The sequence below is a fragment of the Procambarus clarkii genome, chromosome 43, assembly GCF_040958095.1.
Source record: "Procambarus clarkii isolate CNS0578487 chromosome 43, FALCON_Pclarkii_2.0, whole genome shotgun sequence".
Taxonomy (NCBI): Eukaryota; Metazoa; Arthropoda; class Malacostraca; order Decapoda; family Cambaridae; genus Procambarus; species Procambarus clarkii.
This window is the reverse complement of record NC_091192.1, coordinates 33,191,664-33,217,603: the sequence shown is the minus strand read 5'-3', so window position 1 is coordinate 33,217,603 and position 25,940 is coordinate 33,191,664. Positions and strand designations below refer to the sequence as shown.

Below are 25,940 nucleotides of genomic sequence, written 5' to 3'. Positions count from 1 at the left end.
CACTTTCTGACATGTGGACAATGTAAGCCAGGCGTCAGAGGGAGGAAGGAGGGCAGCCATTGTTGTGTCACCTCCGAGACGTGTGGAGAAAATTCGGCTCCTATCATATCTGGACAATGTCGGCCAGTAACGTCAATAGTATGGAGTGTTAAACAGCCATTGTTTATACTAGACCAGAGGCTCACAGGAGCAAATACGGCTCCTGTTAATTTTACTTGGACGTAGTGTTATGGAAACCAAAGGTACCATCTCCAACACGATGTCTACAATTCAAGTTAAGTGTTCTTTCCGAAACCCATGTATCTTTCATTTATGGCCATTAATGTCATTATATAGGGTGACCCGGTTAGAGCACGTGGAAGCCTCAAACTAAAGGTAATTAAGCCAGGTCTTTATTGTTCCATGTACTGTATAGTGTTTTCTCTGATATAGCTTGTCATATATAGGATTCTGGCTTCACAGCTAGCGCACTTTTGACAGGTCAAGACGAAGATTTTGTGCACCAGTTACTGGGTGATGGAAGTTACCTCAAAGAGGATAATTTGGTGTCTACACCCTAGTTATACCTGGTGGACTAACCTGCTGTACTATAAGAAAAGGAACCTCTTCAATGTTTAATAATGTGTAGTTAATACTGTAGTTTGATTGGCTGCATATATATATACTAATAAACCCCCCCTAATGTGTAGAGGATCGATTTGTGAGATTATGAGATTATTGCAGAAATACAGTCCACTTATCATTATACAAATTGCTATCGAAGTATATAAATTAACGTAAATATAAATTCATATAAATTAAATAAATATAAATCTCACAGGTCGGTTCCCACATTATTTGGACCTTCGGAACCGGAATATTCGGTCCTTTGAACCCACATTTGGTCATCTTAGTACCGGATGAACCAGTTAACCAGTGGATTCATTAAATATACTAGTGCAGTGTTATTTAAACAAGGCCAGCCAGTCAAAGACAGCGGCGAAGCCTCGTGGGAGCTCAGGAGCCCCCCCTCAACTGAGTTAAGCCTTAGTCAGCGGTTTCATGCACACCCACAGATTTGGTGGCGTGTTATTCTGTGAAATGACAGCGCTAATATAGAAGCCAGCCAAATTAGTGACTGTGTCGCGAGATTGTTCACGGATTTCGTGGTGTTACATTTCGCGAGAGATTATCTACGAATTTTGTGGACTTTATTTCGCGAGGTCACTAATAATATTTAATACTTCTTGATAATATTAGAAGTTTCATAGAGGCTAATTAAGAGGCTATTATCAATAATTGTGTATATTATTTCTCCAAAATAGAGAATTATTTAATATATATTGCACTAGTGATCACAGTATAATATTTACTAATTGCCAACCCACAACAGGGTAGGATATTAACCATTGACTAGTTGAACTATTATCGTTCATCCTAGTCCCATTATTACCATAGTCAGTTGTACTATATTCAACAACTTAGCACCATTAATGAATGGTGCAGACCCTATTTTGGGTGTAATTTTTATCAACTCGAGTTGAGTTGTATATATAATAATTTACTTATGATCATTACACCTTTGAGTGATTAATTAGTGTCTCTACTATCCTAGGGTGATATAGAAGAGCTAACCTAAAGGTACTTCCATGACACTGGTTTATCACTCAAATCATTAGTGTGTATGATTGTATATATATAATGTGTATTAATTTTAAGTGCTAACCTCTAGTAGAGGTAGGATTATTGCCTAGCGAGTGCAGAATTTAACCCTAGGCTACCATTAGTACTTGCCCACAATTTATGAGCCAGTGGTGCTCAATTAACAAGTCACCATGACTAATCCACAGAAAGCAAAGCGTGCTTTAATAGCAAGCAAACGCCAACTAACAAGGGATCTCAACCAATATGAACAGTTGTTATATGAGCCTGTAATTAATTATCATCGGTTGAAAATACCACTGTTACAGATTCAAACCCAATTGCATATATTGAAAGCAAATAGGAAATCTTACCAAAATCAAGTCCACGATGACGTAGTAGTTGAAGATGTGGAACCATTCCTGTCTGACCTAGCACAATATGAAGAAGAAACTCAAGGCAGGTTGGAACATTTACACAGGATAATTGAATCAGAACAATTAGCAAGTACATCAAATAAAGTAGATAATGTTATGGATGATCTGGATCTTTTTGAGAATAAATGTAAAGCCAGATTAGATCCTTTAATCAACAAGGATAAAGCTTCACCCACTACAGCTTCACCCAATAATATACCACCAGAAATTAAGCAGTTTTCAGACAATTTATCCACAGTCTCTGTGGTTTCTGAAAACCCAATACCTGAGGCCACTAAGTTAACATGCCTCCAAACTAGAGGTGAAGCTGAACCAGTAATAGAAAATGTAAATGAAAATAGCGACAGCACTAATTTCCCAGTCCAGCCTCCTAGGAATAATGCTGGCAATGAGAAAACTGTCATACATCTAGTACTACAATTGCTGGATTTACCTCAACCTGATCAGACTGCTGACTCATTACAATCCTTCAGCATGGAGTTTGAGTCACTACTAAGAACATTCAGACTTAAGGTTGATATAACTACTAGTGAATGGATGACCAAAGTAGTCCTTCAACGAAAATTGTCCAGCGATATACTAGATGAATTATATGCACATCAACATAACACCATCCTGACAGTACAGGACATCACTGAAGGTTTACATTCCATCATAAACAAACGACGAGCAAATGAGGAAGTTAAAGCCTCTTGCAAGCCTTCAGAAATAGAAAATAATAGTCAATTAAAGGGTAAAACAACCACCCCAAATAAACATCAACCAATTACTCAAACATCAAGTTGCAGAAAATCTGACAATGCAGCAGCATCCTCCAAGCCTACTGTTACTAGTTCACCCAAACCGGTAACTTCCAAACGTGCAGTAGGCTGGGGGACATGTATGTTCTGCAAAAAGAAACATTCAACATACTGTTGTGCTAATTATCCAACCAGAGACACTCGTATGGAGCGACTCCAGGAATTAGGGAGATGTGCAAGGTGTCTCAAGTCACACAACATAGACTATTGTGATACCCAATTCAACACCTGCAACAGGTGTAGAAGCGGTAGGCACCATGCAGCACTGTGCAAATATACGAAATTAACGTATTCAAGACCCAAGGTGGAAGATAGCATTCCCACCACAGTACAGTACTGCAAGGTGCAACCAACAAAGAGTGTCCAATCGGCAAAGTCTAAAGGTAATACGACTTTGCCTACTGCCCAAATTACCATCCTGAATAAGAGGGCCAAGGTCCATACCCGTGGGTTGTTTGACCAAGGATCCCAAAGAACATATATCACTAAAAAGTTGGCAGATGAACTACAATTAAGGCCTGTAGCCCAGATGTCATTCAACATCTCAGGGTTTGTAACAGATGCAGGACCTCAAGTCTACCAGGTGGTACAACCATCAGTACGTTTAGGCAGGTACGTCTGTAGAGTACAAGCCATTGTGGTGGACAAAATACCAGTAGACCTACAAGTTCAAGGTCTGCGAGCAACAGCCAAATTCCTGAGAAATAGAGGAATAAAATTGGCAGATAATATTAAGTCGGATCACCTCAACGACTTCGGTCTCCTTGTAGGGACAGACTATTGCCATCGATTCATTGGTAGCCCTACTAAATATCAGGGTATAACCATGTTAAACTCTGCAGGAGGTAAATTACTCTCAGGCCCAGTATCAAGCCTGAGGAGACCTATGCCTGCAGATAAACAATACCAGTAGAAATCTAAATTTGTCAGCTGATTATATTTCTCCAGTAGCATTATACTATGGAGATTACAGCTGACTATACCAACAGAGGTTGATGTTAGTATCATCATTTAAAGCTGGAGATGATTTCATGAGGCCTCAGTGGCAAATCAGTGAACAGTAGCCTAAAACAGCTACAAGTCACTGCGACCAATGTCACTGAACCCACTGCAGTCTCAGAACCATACTTTACTTTAATGATGAGCTATTCAATCTTCTGAATCAATTAACTAAATTAAACCCTAATAAATCTGATGACTGATTTGATACATTTATTATTTAATCAAGATGTATTCCATGGGCCTCAGTGTTTATATATCAGTGACCAGTTACCTGAAGAAACTTCAAGTTATATCTAATGTCACTGATCTCACTGCAGTCCCTGAATCATACTTGACTGTAGTACTTGATCACATTCAGTCTTCTGGGTTAAATAATATGTATAAGGCTTGAATATTAGCCTTTCAAGAGTTAACAGGGAAATGAAATCGCATTAGACTTCTAACCCCTGCAACTCTAGTACGGGACATCCGTCCTGTACGAACAGACGCACAAACGTGTGATTATTAACTACTAACATCAAATTAATCTAATAATTCGAAGGAGGAGTATCGGTGTTCGTCTGTTCTAAAGAGGACTTCGACCCGTGAGCAGCCCCCTGGGGAATTATGTCGGAAAATCTGACACCATTTAATAATCATACAGATAATAGCTGTGTTGTATAAACAAGTTAACCATAGAAAACGTAACTTGTAGTGGAATTACTGTCTAAAGAAAACGGGATATCATCACCACATACTATTATAATTCACCAGCTATTCTGCTGGGAATTATTCTTAAATACATTAGTCTTTGGACTTTACCATCATAAAACATCTTATATAAATTAACTTAATTATCAATATTAAAGTAGAGTAAATGTGACCCTTCTATCACTTTCTGACATGTGGACAATGTAAGCCAGGCGTCAGAGGGAGGAAGGAGGGCAGCCATTGTTGTGTCACCTCCGAGACGTGTGGAGAAAATTCGGCTCCTATCATATCTGGACAATGTCGGCCAGTAACGTCAATAGTATGGAGTGTTAAACAGCCATTGTTTATACTAGACCAGAGGCTCACAGGAGCAAATACGGCTCCTGTTAATTTTACTTGGACGTAGTGTTATGGAAACCAAAGGTACCATCTCCAACACGATGTCTACAATTCAAGTTAAGTGTTCTTTCCGAAACCCATGTATCTTTCATTTATGGCCATTAATGTCATTATATAGGGTGACCCGGTTAGAGCACGTGGAAGCCTCAAACTAAAGGTAATTAAGCCAGGTCTTTATTGTTCCATGTACTGTATAGTGTTTTCTCTGATATAGCTTGTCATATATAGGATTCTGGCTTCACAGCTAGCGCACTTTTGACAGGTCAAGACGAAGATTTTGTGCACCAGTTACTGGGTGATGGAAGCTACCTCAAAGAGGATAATTTGGTGTCTACACCCTAGTTATACCTGGTGGACTAACCTGCTGTACTATAAGAAAAGGAACCTCTTCAATGTTTAATAATGTGTAGTTAATACTGTAGTTTGATTGGCTGCATATATATATACTAATAAACCCCCCTAATGTGTAGAGGATCGATTTGTGAGATTATGAGATTATTGCAGAAATACAGTCCACTTATCATTATACAAATTGCTATCGAAGTATATAAATTAACGTAAATATAAATTCATATAAATTAAATAAATATAAATCTCACAGGTCGGTTCCCACATATGGTACAAGTTCTTTTTTAATAACGTGTAGGCGAGAAAGTTATTTGCCACAATTCAAGTTGAACATCATTTTCAATGAAGACTTACACACTTCTTGAACATTCTAGGTAGAATTATCTCTAAATTCTAGATTTTCCCATTCAATGGCAGACTAACGTAACATATGTGAATAGTTCTGCTGACAGAGTTTAGATGAGGTCAGTTGTACTTCAGCAGGTGGAGCAGACTCCCAGAGGTACTTGTAGGCGGTCCTGAGTCTAACAGTACTAACGTCTAGAAGTCTGCCAACCTTACTAGATGATCCATACATCACTGTGGGTCGAGGCAGCTCCCCCTATCTCTCCTACACTTGAAACAATCACGTGATCCCACGTCAGTTAACCTGTAAATTGTCCCATAAATCAAACACCCTATTTCTAAAGAAGTAAGTTAAGCCTTATCGTGTCCGGTTTCTCAGCCCTGAGCCTCTCGGCTTATATGATATATTAAAGGATTTAATAATAGTAATTAATTGTGTTGGGGGACAGGCAGCCAGGTTATGTGTACAGTACACGTTAGGCTTATATTGAGCCCCTCCCCCCCCCCTCACAGGGAGAAAATATTGACCCTCCCCAAGATGCAACCCCACAACAAGCTGACTGGGTGGTATTTACTGCTAGGTGGACAGGAGCACTAGGTGATAGGAAACGCGCCCAACCATTTCTGTCCCGCCCGGGATTCAAACCGGAAACTCTCGAGTGTGAGTCAAGAACGAACGCGACTGTACTACCGGGACCCCAAGCCCTAACCCAATAGCCCAACCACCACATATTTCAAGTTGTCCTGAACCCTTATCACATATAAAGAGAAGGGAAGAAGCCATTTTATCGGAAACGGACAACGTGACGCTGTCCTCAACAACACTGACCACATAAGACTAAAAATATAACATTGACCACATGGCACTAACCACATAACGATGACAACATAGGGGGTCCAGCACCAGATAAAGGCCAGGACAATGATAACAGTCATGCGCAGTGTCCTGGCGCGCGCGCGCTCTATGTTGCTGACGTCACTCCTGCGCAGGCGCATACGACCCCCTTGACCCTGGCCGCTTGGCTCCACTGGTGAAGGTGGCGACAATACTATTATTATGTAAGATAACATTGTTTAATAATCAGTAGAAAGCCAACATGCAATAATAATATGAATAATATATTTTCTGTTTTGTTGATAAAATGTTAAAACATACTTATGCGCGCGTTATATTGCGACACATGTGACAGGAATTAAAACAAGAGAAAGTCTTTCCCTTACTAGACTACAGAAATTTGTACTGAGAGGTGTACCGATGCGTGAATAATCCTTCAAAATATGATAAGCCTTAAGCTTAAAGCTAACATCACCCGCATCTGATGGGTATACACAGCTAGAAGTGTGCCTTGCTTCTTGGCGTGTATACACTGAAAGTTTACTTTAGTCCTGCATTGTGTTCGGGTCGTTCAAGTGATTGAAGGCGTCTGGCAGTTAGGAAAGAGAGGAGGAACATTTCGTCTTCAAAATTTTTCAGTATAGTTATTGTGGTATTCTTTGAGGAACTTTGTAGTTTCAGCACGGAGCTCCGCAATACTGGTGAGGACTCACCCACGTGAGAGCCACCTCACTTCTGAGTGGGAGAGAAGGATTTAATTCACTCACTGTCTCCTCATAAAGGCCTATCTACACCAGAGAGTAGCTGAAGGTTCGCCTTCTGCAATATGGTATCTTTAGGCAATCAAATTAGAAAGGTTAAATATCCCAAAAGGATCCACAGGGAAATAACAGTTAGGTTATATAGACTACGTCCAGGTTACAGATGCAACTGGGAGATTGGTGAACCCCGACAGAGAGAGTGCATCTTCTGCCAAACTGTCACAGAAAAACCATTACTTCACTATCTTCTGGAATGTGAAGCAACCAACGACCTTAGAAGAGCTTTAAGAGTCCCTGAATCTTGCAGTGGCCACCCTGAAGCCATCAACACAGCCACTCTCCTGGTCAACAAAGGTGTCCAGCAGCTGGACACCCTCATAAAGACTGTGAAGCAGTATCCTCCCCCGCGATAACAGCTTGACGATTAAATGCAACCTCAGAATACTGAAAAGAATTACTGAACAAAAAATTGTACCACTTACGGGCTATTCATGCCCGTGCCACCTCTTGGGTGGCTTAATCTTTATCAATCAATCAATCTTCATAAAGCATCATAAACACTGTGGTTCAAGGGGCGACCCCCGGATGAAATTCACGACTTGAACACAGAATTAATTTCCTTAAGGTGAGACGACAATCTCTGTGATGTCATAGCATGGCGATAGAGAACAACGAGGTTCATGATGATATCTGGTCCTCCTTTTACCAAAACAGCGAATCCAGACCTGCAGCCTATTACTCCTGGGGCGCCATCCGTGCAGACAGACCCGACCTTCTCCAGGTTGATCTGAGGCTCCTCAATAAACTTGTCCAAGACTCTCAATATATCTATACTGCCTTCGAGGTTGTTTGCTAAGCCTTGCAAAAGAGGAGCTCATCTTTAATTTCACCATCTTGGATGCATCAGATACACACAATCAATTGACTCATGGAAATATGAACTGATTCATCCAACTGAATGCTGATGCGGGTGGGACTGTCCTTAATATCCTGACAAACCTGGTTGAAGATGTTGCTGCTCATATCTATAACTATCCTTGCGATGACGTCTTCGAACAGAGGAATTTACGCCATATAAATGGCATAAGTCTTAACTATGGTTTGTTGTTAAAGATTCGCTAATCGGAACAAAAAGCTCCAAGCAGCACGGGCTACGGTGAGCCCGTATCTTAACTATGGTTACGGAGCTGAATACGAAGTCTTCTCCCTGATGCACTGGTATGCCATCTCATAGAAAGCTAGAAGGGACTGATGTGGTGGTTTGAATCCAAGTCGGGGCATTGTACCTTATTGATCATATCAAGCTCTCTTGGGCTGGCTTCGATAGTCTGGTTTTGGTCTGCTGGATGATCTGCCTTGTGTTCTCGAACTCTAGCAGGCTTCAAATTCAAGCTACAAATAATTAAATGGCAGGTCATCAAAGAAAGGAGTGACATAATTGACATAGTGACATAAGGAGTGAATATGTGACATATTCATCACTCTATTTGCTAGTCAGTCATGTTTACAGTTTTCACGACCTAACAGATCTGCGAACAAAACAGAAAGTCTGTTGGGAGGAACAAGCACCATGTAAAATTAGATAACTGACCATCAAAATTTGTCATTTGATCTCGTGACTTTGGTAACATTCAGCAGAAACTACAATCCAACATTTGTGTTAACAGTGAAACAAACAAATAAGGAAACTCATATATAAAAAAGACATTGATGAACAGAACCTTTGAAGGGAGACGGTTGAGCCGCTCTACTGCTACTACAGCCTCGAGCCATACATCAACACTCGGGCTACAGCACAGGTATAGAGCAGGTCCACACAGCGTGGCGTCACAGACTCTCAAACATAACCGAACTCTGAGATGTACACAAATGTTTCGTGTTCCATCATTATGGTAAAGTGTTGCTTTACTTTCTCTTCTCTTATATGCAAAATAAAAAAGGAATTATTTGATTTTTTGCAGACGATGAGTCACAATAACGTGGCTGAAGATATCACGACCAACCCACACACCAGAAAATGAAAAAACGACGACGTTTCGCTCTGTTCTGGACTATTATCAAGTGTTTTTTTTTTATTAACAAGCTTAGGGGAAGCTGTTCTATGTGAAAGGATTACACAATTCAATTTCTTTCTTTATTATGCACCCCATACCCATCCCGTGGGCGGTGGTGTAAAGGATTACAGAGGCACATAATCGGTTCAGGACCTGAAACCCTCTAGTTCTTTTAGCTAAGTAAATGACAATTTTTGAGTGTAGATAAAAAACTAGCTATAATAAGTTCATCTAATACTCCCATCTCACAGGATGGTTAGTCATACATGGATTCAGGGAAGATAATATACCAACCTCAAAACAAAAATAAACCAACTCTGATTAAACAAATCTGATTTTTGTGTTGGTCAATCTGGTCTATGTGTGTTGACCTGATTGTTTTGCTATTTTCCTTTTTTATTTGATCAGCATTTTCCAACACACTTTAAAAATTTATTTCAGGAACCCATAGTGGGGGGGGGCGGGATGTTAGCGTCCCAGGGTTAAGAAACACTCAATAATTGCATTTCGAATCATATGCATAACACTGAAGTATTTGAAATAAATATTTAAAAAATTTTTGGAAGAGGCATTTACGAATGCAAATTTGGATAATCAGACTTTTCCTATTTCACGTAAGTTCGAGTTTTACGAGGAAAATGAGATCTGAATATACGTTGAAAAAGTTTAAATGGAAATGTTTAGAGACTAAAATACAAATTAAAATTAAAAATGTATTGAAGTCCCACTAAACTGGACGAAATATGACAGAAAACATTCAGTTGACCATGAGAGAAAACGGAGCCCTTCTACAGCGGTTCTTGGACAGCCTTAAGTCTTACCGTTAGAGTCCTTAGACTTCTGTGAGATCTCCCACAGGATCCGGAGGTAGACAACGATGATGACAAGAAGGGGCATGAAGTACATGGCTGCGAGGCAGAAGAGGTTATAGGTCATCTCCTCCACCTGCGTCCTGAAGAACCCAAAGGTCACGCACTGCTTGAAGTCTTGGAAGACAGGATGCGTGTCTACGTGGAAGATGACACTCTGTTGGCAGGATGAACGACATCTTGAAAACTGCGATAGATAAAGTGTTTTAAAATATGTGGATAGGTGATAAGGTAATTATTTGGAGATAGCCAGCATGGATATGTGGCACTTGGACGGGATATGAGTGTAGGATAACAGAAGGGATACGAGGACAAGGAGCGGAGGAACGGTTCCTGAATCTCGGTCCTTCGGGGATCGAACTCCTAACCTGCAAGAAACCAGTATGACTAAACAGCACTTGGAAGGGATCTGAGGATGGAATATCAGCTTGATATGAGAAAATGGAGTTGGGATATGAGAACATGGAGCTAGGATATGAGAACATAGAGTTGGGATATGAGAACATGGAGCTGGGATATAAGAACATAGAGCTGGGATATGAGAACATAGAGCTGGGATATGAGAACATAGAGCTGGGATATGAGAACATAGAGCTGGGATATGAGAACATTGAGCTGGGATATGAGAACATAGAGCTGGGATATGAGAACATAGAGCTGGGATATGAGAACATGGAGCTGGGATATAAGAACATAGAGCTGGGATATGAGAACATAGAGCTGGGATATGAGAACATAGAGCTGGGATATGAAAACATAGAGCTGGGATATAAGAACATGGAGCTGGGATATGAGAACATAGAGCTGGGATATGAGAACATAGAGCTGGGATATGAGAACATGGAGCTGGGATATAAGAACATAGAGCTGGGATATGAGAACATGGAGCTGGGATATGAGAACATGGAGCTGGGATATAAGAACATGGAGCTGGGATATAAGAACATGGAGCTGGGATATGAGAACATAGAGCTGGGATATGAGAACACAGAGCTGGGATATGAGAACACAGAGCTGGGATATGAGAACACAGAGCTGGGATATGAGAACACAGAGCTGGGATATGAGAACACAGAGCTGGGATATGAGAACACAGAGCTGGGATATGAGAACACAGAGCTGGGATATAAGAACATGGAGCTGGGATATAAGAACATGGAGCTGGGATATGAGAACATAGAGCTGGGATATGAGAACATGGAGCTGGGATATAAGAACATGGAGCTGGGATATAAGAACATGGAGCTGGGATATAAGAACATGGAGCTGGGATATAAGAACATGGAGCTGGGATATGAGAACATAGAGCTGGGATATGAGAACATGGAGCTGGGATATAAGAACATGGAGCTGGGATATAAGAACATGGAGCTGGGATGTAAGAACATGGAGCTGGGATATGAGAACATAGAGCTGGGATATGAGAACATAGAGCTGGGATATGAGAACACAGAGCTGGGATATGAGAACACAGAGCTGGGATATGAGAACACAGAGCTGGGATACGAGAACACAGAGCTGGGATACGAGAACACAGAGCTGGGATACGAGAACACAGAGCTGGGATACGAGAACACAGAGCTGGGATACGAGAACACAGAGCTGGGATACGAGAACACAGAGCTGGGATATGAGAACATAGAGCTGGGATATGAGAACACAGAGCTGGGATACGAGGATGTATGGACGGAAGGCAGGAATAGCATCTAACCGCTTGGGTCATCAGGAGTTGAACGCCGACCCTGCAAGAAGCGGGGCCGCCTCTTACCGAAAAGAAACACAATAAAATGTTGTACAATTGGCCGCGGGATGGGTTTAGGCTGTGTGTCTGTCTGACCGTCTGTGTGTTTGTATGTCTGTATGTGAGTCCTTCTGTATGCCTGTGTGTATGTTTGTATAACTGTATGCTTGTATGTGTGGGTCTGTGTACTCCTAGTTGTGCTTGCGGGGGGGGGGAGGGGTTGAGCTCTAGCTCTTTGGTCCCGCCTCTCAACTGTCAATCAACTGGTGTACAGATTCCTGAGCCTACTGAGCTCTATCATATCTACACTTGAAACTGTGTATGGAGTCAGCCTCCACCACATCACTGCCCAATGCATTCCACCATTTAACTACTCTGACACTGAAAAAGTCTTTCTAACGTCCCTGAGGCTCATTTAGGTACTTAGTTTCCACCTGTGTCCCCTTGTTCGCGTACCCCCCTCCCCCCCACGTGTTAAACAGTTTATCCTTATCTATCCCTTGTCAATTCCTCTGATAATTTTGTAGGTAGTGATCATGTCTCCCCTGACTCTTCTATCTTCCAGTGTCGTGAGGTGCATTTCCCGCAGCCTTTCCTCGTAGCTCATGCCTCTTAGTTCTGGGACTAGCCTAGTGGCATACCTCTTGAGAACTTTTTCCAGCTTCGTCTTGTGCTTGACAAGGTACGGGCTCCATGCTGGGGCCTCATGCTCCAGAATTGGTCTTACATTTGTGGTATAAAAGGTTCTGAATGATTCCTTACACAGGTTCCTGAAGGCAGTTCTGATGTTAGCCAGCCTCGCATATGCCGTCGATGTCATTGTTTTGATGTGGGCTTCAGGAGACAGGTTTGGTGTGATATCAACTCCTAGATCTTTTTCTCTGTCCGTTTCATGAAATACGTCATCTCCCATCTGTATCCTGTATCTGACCACCTGTTTCCACCGGCTAATTTCATTACCTTACATTTACTCGGTTTGAACTTTAGTAGCCATTTGTTGGACCATTCATTTAGTCTATCTAGGTCATCTTGTAGCCTCATACTATCCTCCTCTGTCTTAATCCTCCTCATAATTTTTGCATCATCAACAAACAATGAGAGAAACGATTCTATACCCTCTGGAAGATCATTTGCATATTTCAGAAACCGTATAGGTCCAAGGACTGACCCCTGCGGGACTCCACTTGTGAAGCCTCGCCAATCTGAGACCTCACCCCTCACAGTGACTCGCTGTCTTCTGTTGCTTAGGTACTCCTTTATCCAACGGAGTACCTTCCCTTTCACTCCTGCCTGCATCACCAGCTTTTTCACTAGCCTCTTGTGTAGTACTGTGTCAAAGGCTTTCTGACAATCCAAAAATATGCAGTCTGCCCATCCCTCTCTTTCTTGCCTGATTTTTGTTGCCTGGTCGTAGAATTCAATTAACCCTGTGAGGCAGGACCTGCCATTCCTGAACTCATTCAGATGTTGCGTTACAAAGTTCTTTCGCCCCAGATTTTCTACTAGTTTTTTTCGCACAATCTTTTCCATCAACTTGCATGGTATGCAAGGTGTGTATCTCTGTATGTGTGTGTGTTTGTGTGTCTCTGTATATGTGTCCCTTTGTATCCTTGTGTGTATGTTTGTATGACTTTGCATGCCTCGCAATGTGCGTATGCCTGTACTTACCTAATTGTGCTTGCGGAGGTTGAGCTCTGGCTCTTTTGTCCCGCCTCTCAACTGTCAATCAACTAATGTACAGGTTCCTGAGCCTATTGGGCTCTATCATATCTACACTTGAAGCTGTGTATGGAGTCAACCTCCACCACATCACTGCCTAATGCATTCCATTTGTCTACTTCCCCGACACCGAAAAAATTCTTTCTAATATCTCTATGGCTCATTTGGGCACTCAATTTCCACCTGTGTCCCCTTGTGCGTGTGCCCCTTGTGGTAAATAGTCTGTCTTTATCTACCCTATCAATTCCTATGAGAATCTTGTATGTGGTGATCATGTCCCCTCTAACTCTTTTGTCTCCCAGTGACTTTAGGTTTAATTCCCGTAGTCTCTCCTCGTAGCTCATACCTCTCAGTTCGGGTACTAGTCTGGTGTGGCAAACCTTTGAACCTTTTCCAGTTTAGTCTTATGCTTGACTAGATATAAACTCCATGTTGGAGCCGCATACTCCAGGATTGGTCTGACATATGTGGTATATAATGTTCTGAAAGATTCCTTACACAAGTTTCTAAAGGCCGTTCTTATGTTAGCCAACCTGGCATATGCTGCTAATGTTATCCTCTTGATATGAGCAGCAGGGGACAGGTCTGGCGTGATATCAACCCCCAGGTCTTTCTCTCTCTTTGCCTGTACGTTTGTATGTTTGTCTGCATGCCTGTAAGACTGTGTGTGTGTATAAATGACTGAGGGTGTGTATGACTATGAGGGTGTGTGTATGACTGTGAGGGTGTGTGTATGACTGTGAGGGTGTGTGTATGAGTGTGAGGGTGTGTGTATGAGTGTGAGGGTGTGTGTATGACTGTGAGGGTGTGTGTATGAGTGTGAGGGTGTGTGTATGACTGTGAGGGTGTGTGTATGAGTGTGAGGGTGTGTGTATGAGTGTGAGGGTGTGTGTATGAGTGTGAGGGTGTGTGTATGAGTGTGAGGGTGTGTGTATGAGTGTGAGGGTGTGTGTATGAGTGTGAGGGTGTGTGTATGAGTGTGAGGGTGTGTGTATGAGTGTGAGGGTGTGTGTATGACTGTGAGGGTGTGTGTATGAGTGTGAGGGTGTGTGTATGAGTGTGAGGGTGTGTGTATGAGTGTGAGGGTGTGTGTATGAGTGTGAGGGTGTGGGCAGCGTCTGACCTCAGACTGTCACAGGCTCTCCAAGACATGCTCATGCAGTATACCATAGTCAGTATACCATAGTCAGTATACCATACGTTGTACCACAGCTCCAGGTCCTTAGTTCCCTTTAATAATAATAAGACCATTCCTCTATCAGTTCTAAGTTCTAAATTATATTTAATAAGTGCAAATTCTTTCCAATATGGCATCTATCAATCTAAATTATCTCTTAAGAACTTTATATCTTAAGCACAATAAAGTTGCAATACAATGATATATCTATGATAAAAAGTATTGGGGCTGTGGAATGGGATCGAACTTGCGTCATTGGGCAAGGATTCATCAAGCATTTCCGTGACCACTCACGACACCTGTACATCTCTTCTCGATCAGGGCGGCTTAATCTGTGTTTCAAGCTTAGAAACTTCACAAGTCAAGACTATTATTGTTAGAGATACCCTCGTAGTGATTCGTAACTCATAAACTGCTTATTAATGAAAACTGAGCTCTATTGGCTGAAGAAAGATGTTCAGGTTTCGAAAATAGACACTTAAGTGCTGGATTAACCATGGTTAATGATTTCGCACAGAACCTGTCTTCCGACGTCTACATCAAGCGGGTGTCATCAGCGGCAGATGCAAGGCTGGACTCCCCACAGCCACGCTCGGCTTAACCTTAAAGTCTCTCACTTGGGCACAAACGGATTTCCGCCGTTCTCATCTCAGTTTCACAATGGATTTATTGAAGCCAAATGCATGTATTGGCCGCCGACCTCCACAAGCTGATGTCAGCGAACACTGATGTCTGGATCATCTGTCCATAGTCTGTACACATCTCTGTACAGGAAGTCCCGAGTCGTACAGGGATTTACACATTTACGTCCGTACACATGGGCTCACACATGTGTGTTCGGGACATGTCTCCCACATGTCTGTTAACGGGCAATTTTGCTCTCAAACTCCACAAATATGTGTGTGCCCCCCCCCCTGTCTCTATCTGTCTGTCTCTCTCTCTCTCTCTCTCTCTCTCTCTCTCTCTCTCTCTCTCTCTCTCTCTCTCTCTCTCTCTCTCTCTCTCTCTCTCTCTCTCTCTCTCTTACACCCACATCCTCTTCCAGAATTTCATCTCGCCATCCCCTCTACCTCCCCCGTCCTTTTCAAATCCTTTGGACATCAAAGCGAAAGCTTGTGTGCTCAACAGCAATGCGTCAAGAGACCCTAGCTGACGTTGTACACTGTACTGAAGCTGTACAGTGTACACACTGACTACACTGTACTGAAGCTGTACAGTCTACACTCGGACTCTGTACCCCCTGCTGAATCTGTACAGTCCAAACACTGATTCTGTACACTGCAGTTAAGCTGTACAGTGTACACACTGCCACAGCGCTGTAGCTGTACAACCTACACATACTAAACAAATCCCTGTAATAAAGAGATGACAGTTAATGCTCTAAATTTGATTAATTTAACAAATTGAAGCTTTACATTTTCCAGTGAATTTGTTTCTTTGGTTACTTAGGTAATTGTTTCAAGATCTCCAACCCTACTGCCGACCCTTGCTTGCCTATTTATTTTCTATATCTTAGTATTTCCAATTTGAATTTATCGTTCTGTTTTGAATTGAAATTGCATGATTAGTATCCCATTTATATTCCGCTTGTTAAGCTCTTCGTCCATATTTGCATACTTCAGTGTCACTTTTTGCACTTTTCTTTAGTGGAGAAGTGAAGGGATCTATTAGGAAAAAGCGCCAAGGCAATACGACTATATAGCACTTGGAAGGGGTCAGGATTAGAATTTGTGATGGGACGGGGGGAAGGAATGGTGCCCAACCAGTGGGACGATCGGGGATTAAACGCCGACCTGCTTGAAGCGAGATCGTCGCTCTACCGTCCTGCCCAAGTGGCTTGGGCGCCTTATTGGACAGTAAACAAAAAATCAGTTTCACATCATAAATGAAGTTCCTAATTCCCGGGTTTAACTTAAGCATCTTTGTGTATACATTTTCACAAAAATTCTAGAGTACGGTGCTTAAAGCTGCACTGTATAATCCGAGTGAGGTCTAATAAAGGCTGGATAAGGATTTATTACTCTTCCTTCTAAATGTAAAGCCTATAGATAACCATAATTTGAACATTTATTCATTTTTACATTAGTTGCAAATTCCTTATCATTCTTCCCAGAGTCGTTTCACAATCATATATATACCTATTTTTATTTAATATTTAGCTGGCTTTATTATAGAAATCCTTCCCTGCAAACACAAAACGTAACTGGCCATATTTTCCGCTTGTTATCACTTGTAATAAAGTTGTTACCTCTTGGTATAACGTTTTTATGACACATAAAAATATTTTTACAACTTGCTCTATTGGTTGTTACATCTTGTTAGGTGTTAAAACTTGTTCGAACGTTGTAGCAACGTCATAGTCTCGTCGTGTTTGGCGGGTAGGCACTTTTATGAAAGTCATGTGTAGAGACGCTATGATTATTGTGAAGAAATATCCTGATGCCTCGTAGGGGCATCGTAGCCTGGTGGATAGCGCGCAGGACTCGTAATTCTGTGGCGCGGGTTCGATTCCCGCACGAGGCAGAAACAAATGGGCAAAGTTTCTTTCACCCTGAATGCCCCTGTTACCTAGCAGTAAATAGGTACCTGGGAGTTAAGTCAGCTGTCACGGGCTGCTTCCTGGGGGTGGAGGCCTGGTCTAGGACCGGGCCGCGGGGACACTAAAGCCCCGAAATCATCTCAAGATAACCTCAAGATATGCCATATAATAGCAGAGCTCCCAACGCTTGACCAAGAACTTCACTAAATGAACCTGAACATGTGTATTCTAATGCACTGCAGCTGGATTAAGTATTATATAATTGGGATTCCTGTATAGATGCATTATAATATATATGAGTCCTGTAAGCACAGTGGTCTACATACTCAGCTCACAACCAAGGGACCTCGGGTTCAATTCCTGGGCAGGGCAGAAACAGATGGACATGTTTCCTTTCCTCCTTATGCATCTGCTCACCTAGCAGGTACCTGGGAGTTAGGCAATTATTGTGGATTACATACTGAGGAAGGTCAATTGTAGGCCTAAGGCAACCTCAATAAACCTAGGTACAGGCTTCATCTTCCCAACAACTTGAATTAATGAGTAATTATTTACCAATATATAATAATATTAGAGATGTTACATAATATAATAAACGTTCACATAACATTTAGTCCCATGTTAGGCCACTTGTGGGGGCCTGTCTGGGAGCTCCTTACGTACTGAATCAAACTGTAGTAATCAAATATTAAAATCTTACCCCATCGTAAGAGAGGCCTCAGGACTCACTCAAGGGATGGAAAAGGATTTACCAGAAGGACAGAATATAACTCGCCTGAAGATGGGAAGGAGACTCATCTGAGAAGGGAAACTCACCTGAGGGAGGGAACTCACCTGAGGGAGGGAACACACAGCAGCAATGGACCAAGCAAAAGTTAACATCATTTTCCCGCGCCTCTGGGCATCATTGACCTGCAATAAAAATTACGACAACAAATAAATGACACAAAGGCAACATAAATGCAGACACAGAAATCACAATAGCGTGATGCATCAAATGAACAAATCTACAAGGGCCTTGATGAGGGCTCGAACCCACGTCCAAGAGAATCCAAGACACGCCTTAATCAACTGTGCCACAACAAGTCAAAAGTAGTGCAACTGGGAGTTTAAGCCTTATCACTTCTTCAAGTGTGTGTAGACCTGTTGCACCGTACACAGTAGGGAATGTAGTGTTATTAGTGTGGGCTGGCTATACCACACTGGTCTCCATCCAAAGTTCACAACTTAGGGGTCTGGGTTTAATGCAAAGGCAGGACAGAAACGGTTGGGCACGTTTCATGTCGCCTGATACCTCTTTTCACCTGACAGTAAATAGGTACCTGGGAGTTAGTTAGCTGTTATGGGTCCCATCCTGGGGGAGGTCTCTAGGTGTCTTAGGTGGCATCTCAGCAAGCTTAGGAGATTTCCTGTCCCCGACCATGAGGTGGACCATGAGGTGGACCATGAGGTGGCCCATTAGGTGGTCCATGAGGTGTACCATGAGGTGGACCATGAGGTGGTCCATGAGGTGGACCATGAGGTGGTCCATGAGGTGGACCATGAGGTGGACCATGAGGTGGCCCATGAGCCACATCTCACAAGGTGTGGTAAGGTCACACTGACCCTCCACCATACCTGCCTTAAGTTAGCCAGGTGTCCGCCTTGTTATGCCTGACCAGTTACTGGGGGTTGTGACCTGGTTCAGCCCCTCCTGATCCCCTTCCCATCCTCTCGGTGGGACAGCGCTCTGGTACTCCTGGCTGAAGGCAAGTTTGGGTAAACATGAATATCATGATATTCGTTGTCGAGGAGGAAGCCTTTGCTTAGGGTTAGCCGTGTCCCCCCCCCCCTCCCCTCCCCTGGAGTCTAGGTCAACTATTGACCTTCCCCAGGATGCTGGCCACAACAGTTGACTGACTCCCGTGTACTTATTTACTGCTGGATGAAAAGTGCATGAGGTGACAGGGGAAATGAAACGCGCCCAACCATCTCTGTACTGGCCGAGGTCTGATCAAGTATAAGTCTCAGCTATGGGCTCACCATAGCCCGTGCTACTCGGAACTTTATGTTCCAGGTAGCGAATCTTAAACAACAACAACAACAACGTATAAGTGAAAATTATTAGGGATAAGTGGAAATGACCAGAGACAAGTGGGAACGGTTAGTTTATATGAGAAGTTGTAAACCATGTCTAAATCGGCTTAAATTCTATAGCAAATGTTTTGCTCTCGTGAACTTGCGGGTTTAAGTACTTAGAGCAGCAAGCGGTATAATATCTCTCCCAGAATACTGCAGGTTAATCTTCCCTATCCTAGCAAAGTATGAAGCTTTGTAAAAAATGATTTTACTTTGACACAGAAAGGAAATGTATATGTTTATCTCTCAGAATGTTTGGTAATATGTTTATTGTTTGTGATGTGTGTCTATATATGTATTAACACGATGTACTGAACGGGGTGAGAATAGCTTGAGCTACCTCATCCCTTTGTGTGTATTTTGCCTCAATAAACTTATTTCAATTTCAATTTCAATTGACACAGAATGTTGTGTACACGAATTAACATGTACATACATCATTTTATGAGGGAGGGAATTATCTGGGGAACGCGTCAAGCCATTATGGTTATATATCACTTGGAAAGGGGTCAGGATATATAAGGACTTTCATACATCATTTTATGAAAGTATATTTGCATAATACTGTTTAAATGTGACTTTTAGGTCGTACCTTAAGAGGATGGACAATGGCGAAGTATCTGTCGAGGCTGATACAGACGAGGACAAGTGAAGACAGGTAGAGGCCGAAGGCTCGCAGGAACTGGAAGAGCTTACAGGCGAGGTTTCCAGCCACCCACTGAGTGGTGATCCTCCATCCCACCTCCAGGGGGAAGTTGATGAGTGTTACCATCAGGTCGGCTGCAGCCAGGTGCATGATCATCATGTTGACGCGGGATTTCCTGTGTCGGTTTCGGAAGAGGGTGATGAAGACGGTCAAGTTCCCGACGGCCGCCACCAGGAACATGACGGAGTAGATGATGATGTCAGTCATGGCATTGTCGTCGAAGCCAAGGCTGGGAGGCAGCACGGTGCTCGAAGCGTTCATGACTTGGCTGGAATTGTTCAGCGTCCAGGAATCGTTGGCTAGGCAATCGGAGGTCTCTGGAATCTGGAAGCAATCGGTGTCGTTGAGGGAGTGTTCCAGCCAGGTGCTGGGGCCTGGACTGGACACCTGTCGAGCATTCTTCCCGCCGTTTATCACCGACTGTGTGACAAGGAGTTCCAGAGCCTCCATGGTTGGCCAGCCCCTCACCGACTGTGTGGCCCCCGCGCCACGCTGGCCACTCGCATCGTCCTGTGGGATACAAACTTCCTGGTTACGGACTTATCTCTAATAAAGTTAAATATGGCCGCTGGACGTAAATATGCTTAAACTGATCGCAATATTTTAGACCTTGACTTCGACCTGCAATTATGAATCGTGATTACGATGAGTGAATCATGAATTTTATCTAATATTCCTAAAATATAATTCTCTCCCTCAAAACTTTAAAAATTTTAATAACTTGATTCGTGATATTCGTATGCAAAAAAATATTTATTTAGAATAACATTTTAAACCTAATTTCCGGATGATTCCTATAGTTTACCTGCATAAACTTGAAAAGAACAAAAGAATAAAGATTTTTGCATAATTACAAACGTAATTACTTTACAAACAACCCGTCCTCAGGCGAGGCTCGTTAAAGCACGGTCGACCGCTCAACCCGCGATTATAAATTTTAGTGTATTGTGTATCACAAATAATTTCGTTATATATAAATCAATATTATTATATATTAGGGTTCTGTATATACTTACGTTAGGTGTTTAGGTTCCGTTGGCGATTATTTGTATTGATATATAAAAAAACAAAGTACAAAAACAGGGAACAAATGCAAAACACATAAATACAAACAATCGTGCTCATAGCAAACACCATGAAACAGACATAAAATACAGACAAAGGGGCACAGGAAAGCACACAGGACACAAGCAAAGAAACCCACAAACAGCATGGGACAGAAAATGAATATAATACACAACAAATAAAGTACATAAGGACAATAACAAAAACGTACAAGAAAAAATACACAAAAATTACAACAAATGTACAGAAAGCCAACCCCTCCCCCCCCTAGAACAGAAAAAGGGAGTAAATTAAAACACAAGCACGGGCAGTCCGACCCCGCACACACAAAGGAGCGGAACCGGACACAAATGAGGGCACCAATTATAAAGTAACATAAAATCCAAAAACTACATATTAGAACATAAATAACATGAAATATGTACAAAGAATAAAGCAATTAAGGACAAAGAAATAATCGCACGCGCACACAACCCATGCGATATACACAATCTCACCAAGACGCCCGCCACCCCAACACACGGGGCACGCGCAACGACAGGAAAGAAAGAACACCAAACACTCACAACCGCACACACCCACAACACAAACACCCACAACACAAACACCCATACCAAAGGCAAAGCACAAAACAAATTGCAAACACAACAAAACAGACCACGCAGGAGCCAGGAACAGACACCCACACCACACACACACACAGACAAGGACACCCACCTGTGCACGCAGGCACTGGGAAAACATCACGCACAACACAAATACAAACTAACCACACGAATCACGCATACTTCTCCGGGTACTCCCGAGCCGGAAAAAGTAAGCAATAAGCATCCAAAATAAGTTGGTCGCCTTCATCAATCCGACCTCCAGGAGTCTCAGTAGGCAAAGGCATCGAATCCGGCACGTCCATGACGAAACACTGCGCCCACGGAACTCAGATGGTAAATGAGCACCAGGGAACAGGACGCACCAGGTCATCAGTCTTAAAACACAGAGATGTCTTAGATCTGTCGATCACCTCGCCAGACGGGAGGACGAAAGGGGTGTGTTTCCCCCTAGGAAGCCGGTCATAGGGCCGCACACTCTGAAGCACACAAGGCTGCACAGCGAGCCGCACACTGGCCCGCCCACTAGGGCGTGCACTTCGTTCGATGTCAAGCACCGCACCGAGCCCCGCGGAGGGTGGCTCCGCAGACGCCCCAGTGCCCCCACCAATCGGAACAGGAGCAGAGGCCCCCCGTCGCACATCCTTCGACAACACCACTACGAGGTTGCGGTCACCAGGGGCAACCGCCCAGTGAGGAGAGCCATCAGAAGGGGGCACAGCGTCCAACACAGAAGGCACCACAGGAGACAGCACAACGTCGCCCACAGCTTCATCATCCATAGCGTCACGCTCCTCTGCCCACGTCCGGTGAGGTGACGTACCCCGAGCCGAACGACGTCGCTTAGAAATAGGCCGTTGATCGTCAGAACTGTCACCCCCTGCAAGCGGTGCCCCAGAAGAACCATCGGCAGGCAGCCCCAAAGCCAGAGCAGCACGACCACGCAGAATGGTAGCCTCAACGACGCGGGACAAAAAGCCACTACCATCCAAGGAGACCGGAATCGGGGAAGGAAGAAACACAGCAGGCGGAAGGGTAGACTCCAGCACACGTAAGGTATCCAGCGAGGACGACGGAACCGGAACCAAACCCCAGGAGATCAGAGACATCGACACGGAGCACGTCCAAGAGAGCAATCTCCACAATGGGCCAGTCCACTGCACCAGAAAATCTAACCGTACAGTATCTACCCGGCAAACTCGGCTACCCCTGGCAAACTCCATATCGCCAGCCGGATCCCCGGCTAGCGGGCGCTCCACACCTCAAACTGCACCCGCCCCCTCGAAACTCCAGGCAGCAACTGGCAGGGCAGGCAAGCACGTCCGGACCCCCTGGCGGCCAACGAGGCAATCCCACGATTATTTGTATTTGTAGTACGTGGGTGAAGCATTTACAACGTTTTGGTTCGAACAGAGGCCGTCAGTGAAGCACTATTTGAGAAGTGTTGGAACGTCATCAGTTGTGAGTCGTCCAGTCTGTCCTCCAAACAAAGATCCAAAAGTGATTCCATGCACCCGCCAAACCCCCTGTTTATGAATGAAAAACGGTTTACACACGACTTACAACTGATTTCATTCGAACACTTCCGGAACAAGTGCTTCACTGACGAGTTTTGTTCGAACCACAACGCTATAAATGCTTCACCCACGTACTACAAATACAAATAATCGCCAACAGAACCCAATCACCTAACCTAACGCAAAGTCATTTACGTCCTCTAATTACTCAACACAAAGCTGCTATTAGGACAATAACCAACTCTGGCCCCAGACATCACTCGGTACCCTTACTCAAATCTCTGAATATGTTAGATATTAAGTCACTGCACATTCTCTCATGTGTATTATACATATATAAAACGCTGAACTGTAATGCCAATCCTGACCTCAAAAGCTTCATTGAAGGTTGTAACAGAACCCATGAGCACCACACCAGAAATAAATACAGTTTTGATATTCCTAGAGTACGACTTAATCAAACTAGAAATGCTCTACAAATCAAGGGACCCAGAATGTGGAATGACCTTCCCAACCATGTTAAAGACTGTACCTCTCTCAACCAGTTTAAGATAAAAACTAAACAATACCTAATAAATTCCCTGTAACCCACCTCACTCCTTTATTGTCAACCCATGTCTGTTATTTTATTATTATTATTTTTTTTAATCAACACTGTTTGTCAACCTATTGTATTTGTGCTGCTTTTTCAGTCATGTTACCCCTTTTTTTTTATCTTTATTTGTATTTGTTTTCAACACTTTTTATTCTTTATGCTCAATTAGTATTAAGTTCTAGATATTAATGTTTTTCTTGCCCGAAACGCATTGCGTAATAGTGGCTTTAGGCATTGTATGTACTAGCTCTATCTATATATCAATCCATTAATGTAACATCACTTGTATGTATGTACCTTACCTGAATAAACATATTTATTTATTTATTTATTTATAAGCATAATATACTAATATATTATAATATTAATTTATATTTGAGAAAATTCCTGTTTTGAATGAACAGTATGTAAACATTTATGAATGCGTCTGTGGGGTCGACCGCTGGATATAATGGACTTGAGTCGAGGACGGGTTGGTTCGCTGATGCCTTTTGTTCGAACCATAATGCTGTAAATGCTTCACCTACGTTCTACAAATACACACAATCACCAACAGAACCTAAACACTTAACCTAACCAATGTCTAAGTATGTACAATATGCTAATATATAACAAAATTATTTTATATTTGAGAAAATTCCTATTTTGAATGAACAGCGTGTTAAAATTGATGAATGCGTCCTTAGGGTCGATCGCTGGATGGAATGAACTTGGTCTGAGGCAACCCGTCCTCGACTCAAGTCCATTACATCCAGCGGTCAACCCCACAGACGCATTCATAAACTTTAACATGCTGTTCATTCAAAACGGGAATTTTCTCAAATATAAATTAATATTATAATATATTAGCATATTGTGCATATATAGGCATAGGTTAGGTTAGGTCAGGTGTTTAGGTTCTGTTGGCGATTATTTGCATTTGTAGTACGTGGGTGAAGCATTTATAGCGTTGTGGTTCGAACAAAACTCGTCAGTGAAGCACTTGTTCCGGAAGTGTTCGAATGAAATCAGTTGTAAGTCGTGTGTAAACCGTTTTTCATTCATAAACAGGGGGTTTGGCAGGTGGATGGAATCACTTTTGGGTCTTTGTTTGGAGGACAGGCTGTCTGAGGACGGGATTAAGTCGTGTGTGAACCCCCTTTTCATTCATAAACAGGGGGTTTAGAGGCCAGCTTCAGACCCAGCCCGTCCTCTAAACAAAGATCCAAAAGTGATTCCATGCACCCGCCAAACCCCCTGTTTATGAATGAAAAGCGATTTACACACGACTCACAACTGCTGAAGTTCGAACATATCCGGAACAAGTGCTTCACTGACGAATTTTGTTCGAATCACAACGCTATAAATGCTTCACCCACGTACTACAAATACAAATAATCGCCAACAGAACCTAAACACCTAACCTAACCTAACCTATGCCTATATATGCACAATATGCTAATATATTATAATATTAATTTATATTTGAGAAAATTCCCGTTTTGAATGAACAGCATGTTAAAATTTATGAATGCGTCTGTGGGGTTGACCGCTGGATGTAATGGACTTGAGTCGAGGACGGGTTGTCATACAACTGTTCATACACTGTTTCTATTGCTTAAAAGTAATACTCCATTTTTTTTAATTATTTTATGTAAATTAAGTCCTTAGGGGCAATACCACTAAATTATGTTCCATCAAACTTGGTGATCCGTTCATTTTATAAATTAGCTCTGGCCAATATTAATTATTACAAGTGGTAAAATTTGTGATGAATACATAGCTGTGTGATATGCAATCCTACGTGACCCACGTACATACCTTTATACAGGCATACATACATACATACATACATACATACATACATACATACATACATACATACATACATACATACATACATACATATACAGATAATTAGGTGAATCTACAAAGGCTTTCTTTGAATGGCTTTTATTCTCTTCACATTCATCTCTTTCAGGATGTTTTGTTTGGTGTGTGGAGAGTTTTTCATGAACA

General features: G+C 42.5%; 1 protein-coding gene across 1 annotated transcript in view; it reads right to left on the bottom strand.

Moving 5' to 3' along the window:
* The window catches only part of LOC123755676 (gonadotropin-releasing hormone receptor-like), an 83,511-nt gene that overhangs the window by 23,438 nt on the left and 34,133 nt on the right, over window positions 1-25,940 (bottom strand). The window contains exons 2-5 of the mRNA XM_069299933.1: window positions 20,047-20,670; window positions 18,171-18,248; window positions 10,113-10,317; window positions 6,513-6,669 (exon numbers count right to left, since the gene is read on the bottom strand). Of these exons, the coding sequence (XP_069156034.1) occupies window positions 6,513-6,669; window positions 10,113-10,317; window positions 18,171-18,248; window positions 20,047-20,610 (1,004 nt within the window). The 5' untranslated portion in view covers window positions 20,611-20,670. The remainder of the gene's footprint in view (window positions 1-6,512; window positions 6,670-10,112; window positions 10,318-18,170; window positions 18,249-20,046; window positions 20,671-25,940) is intronic.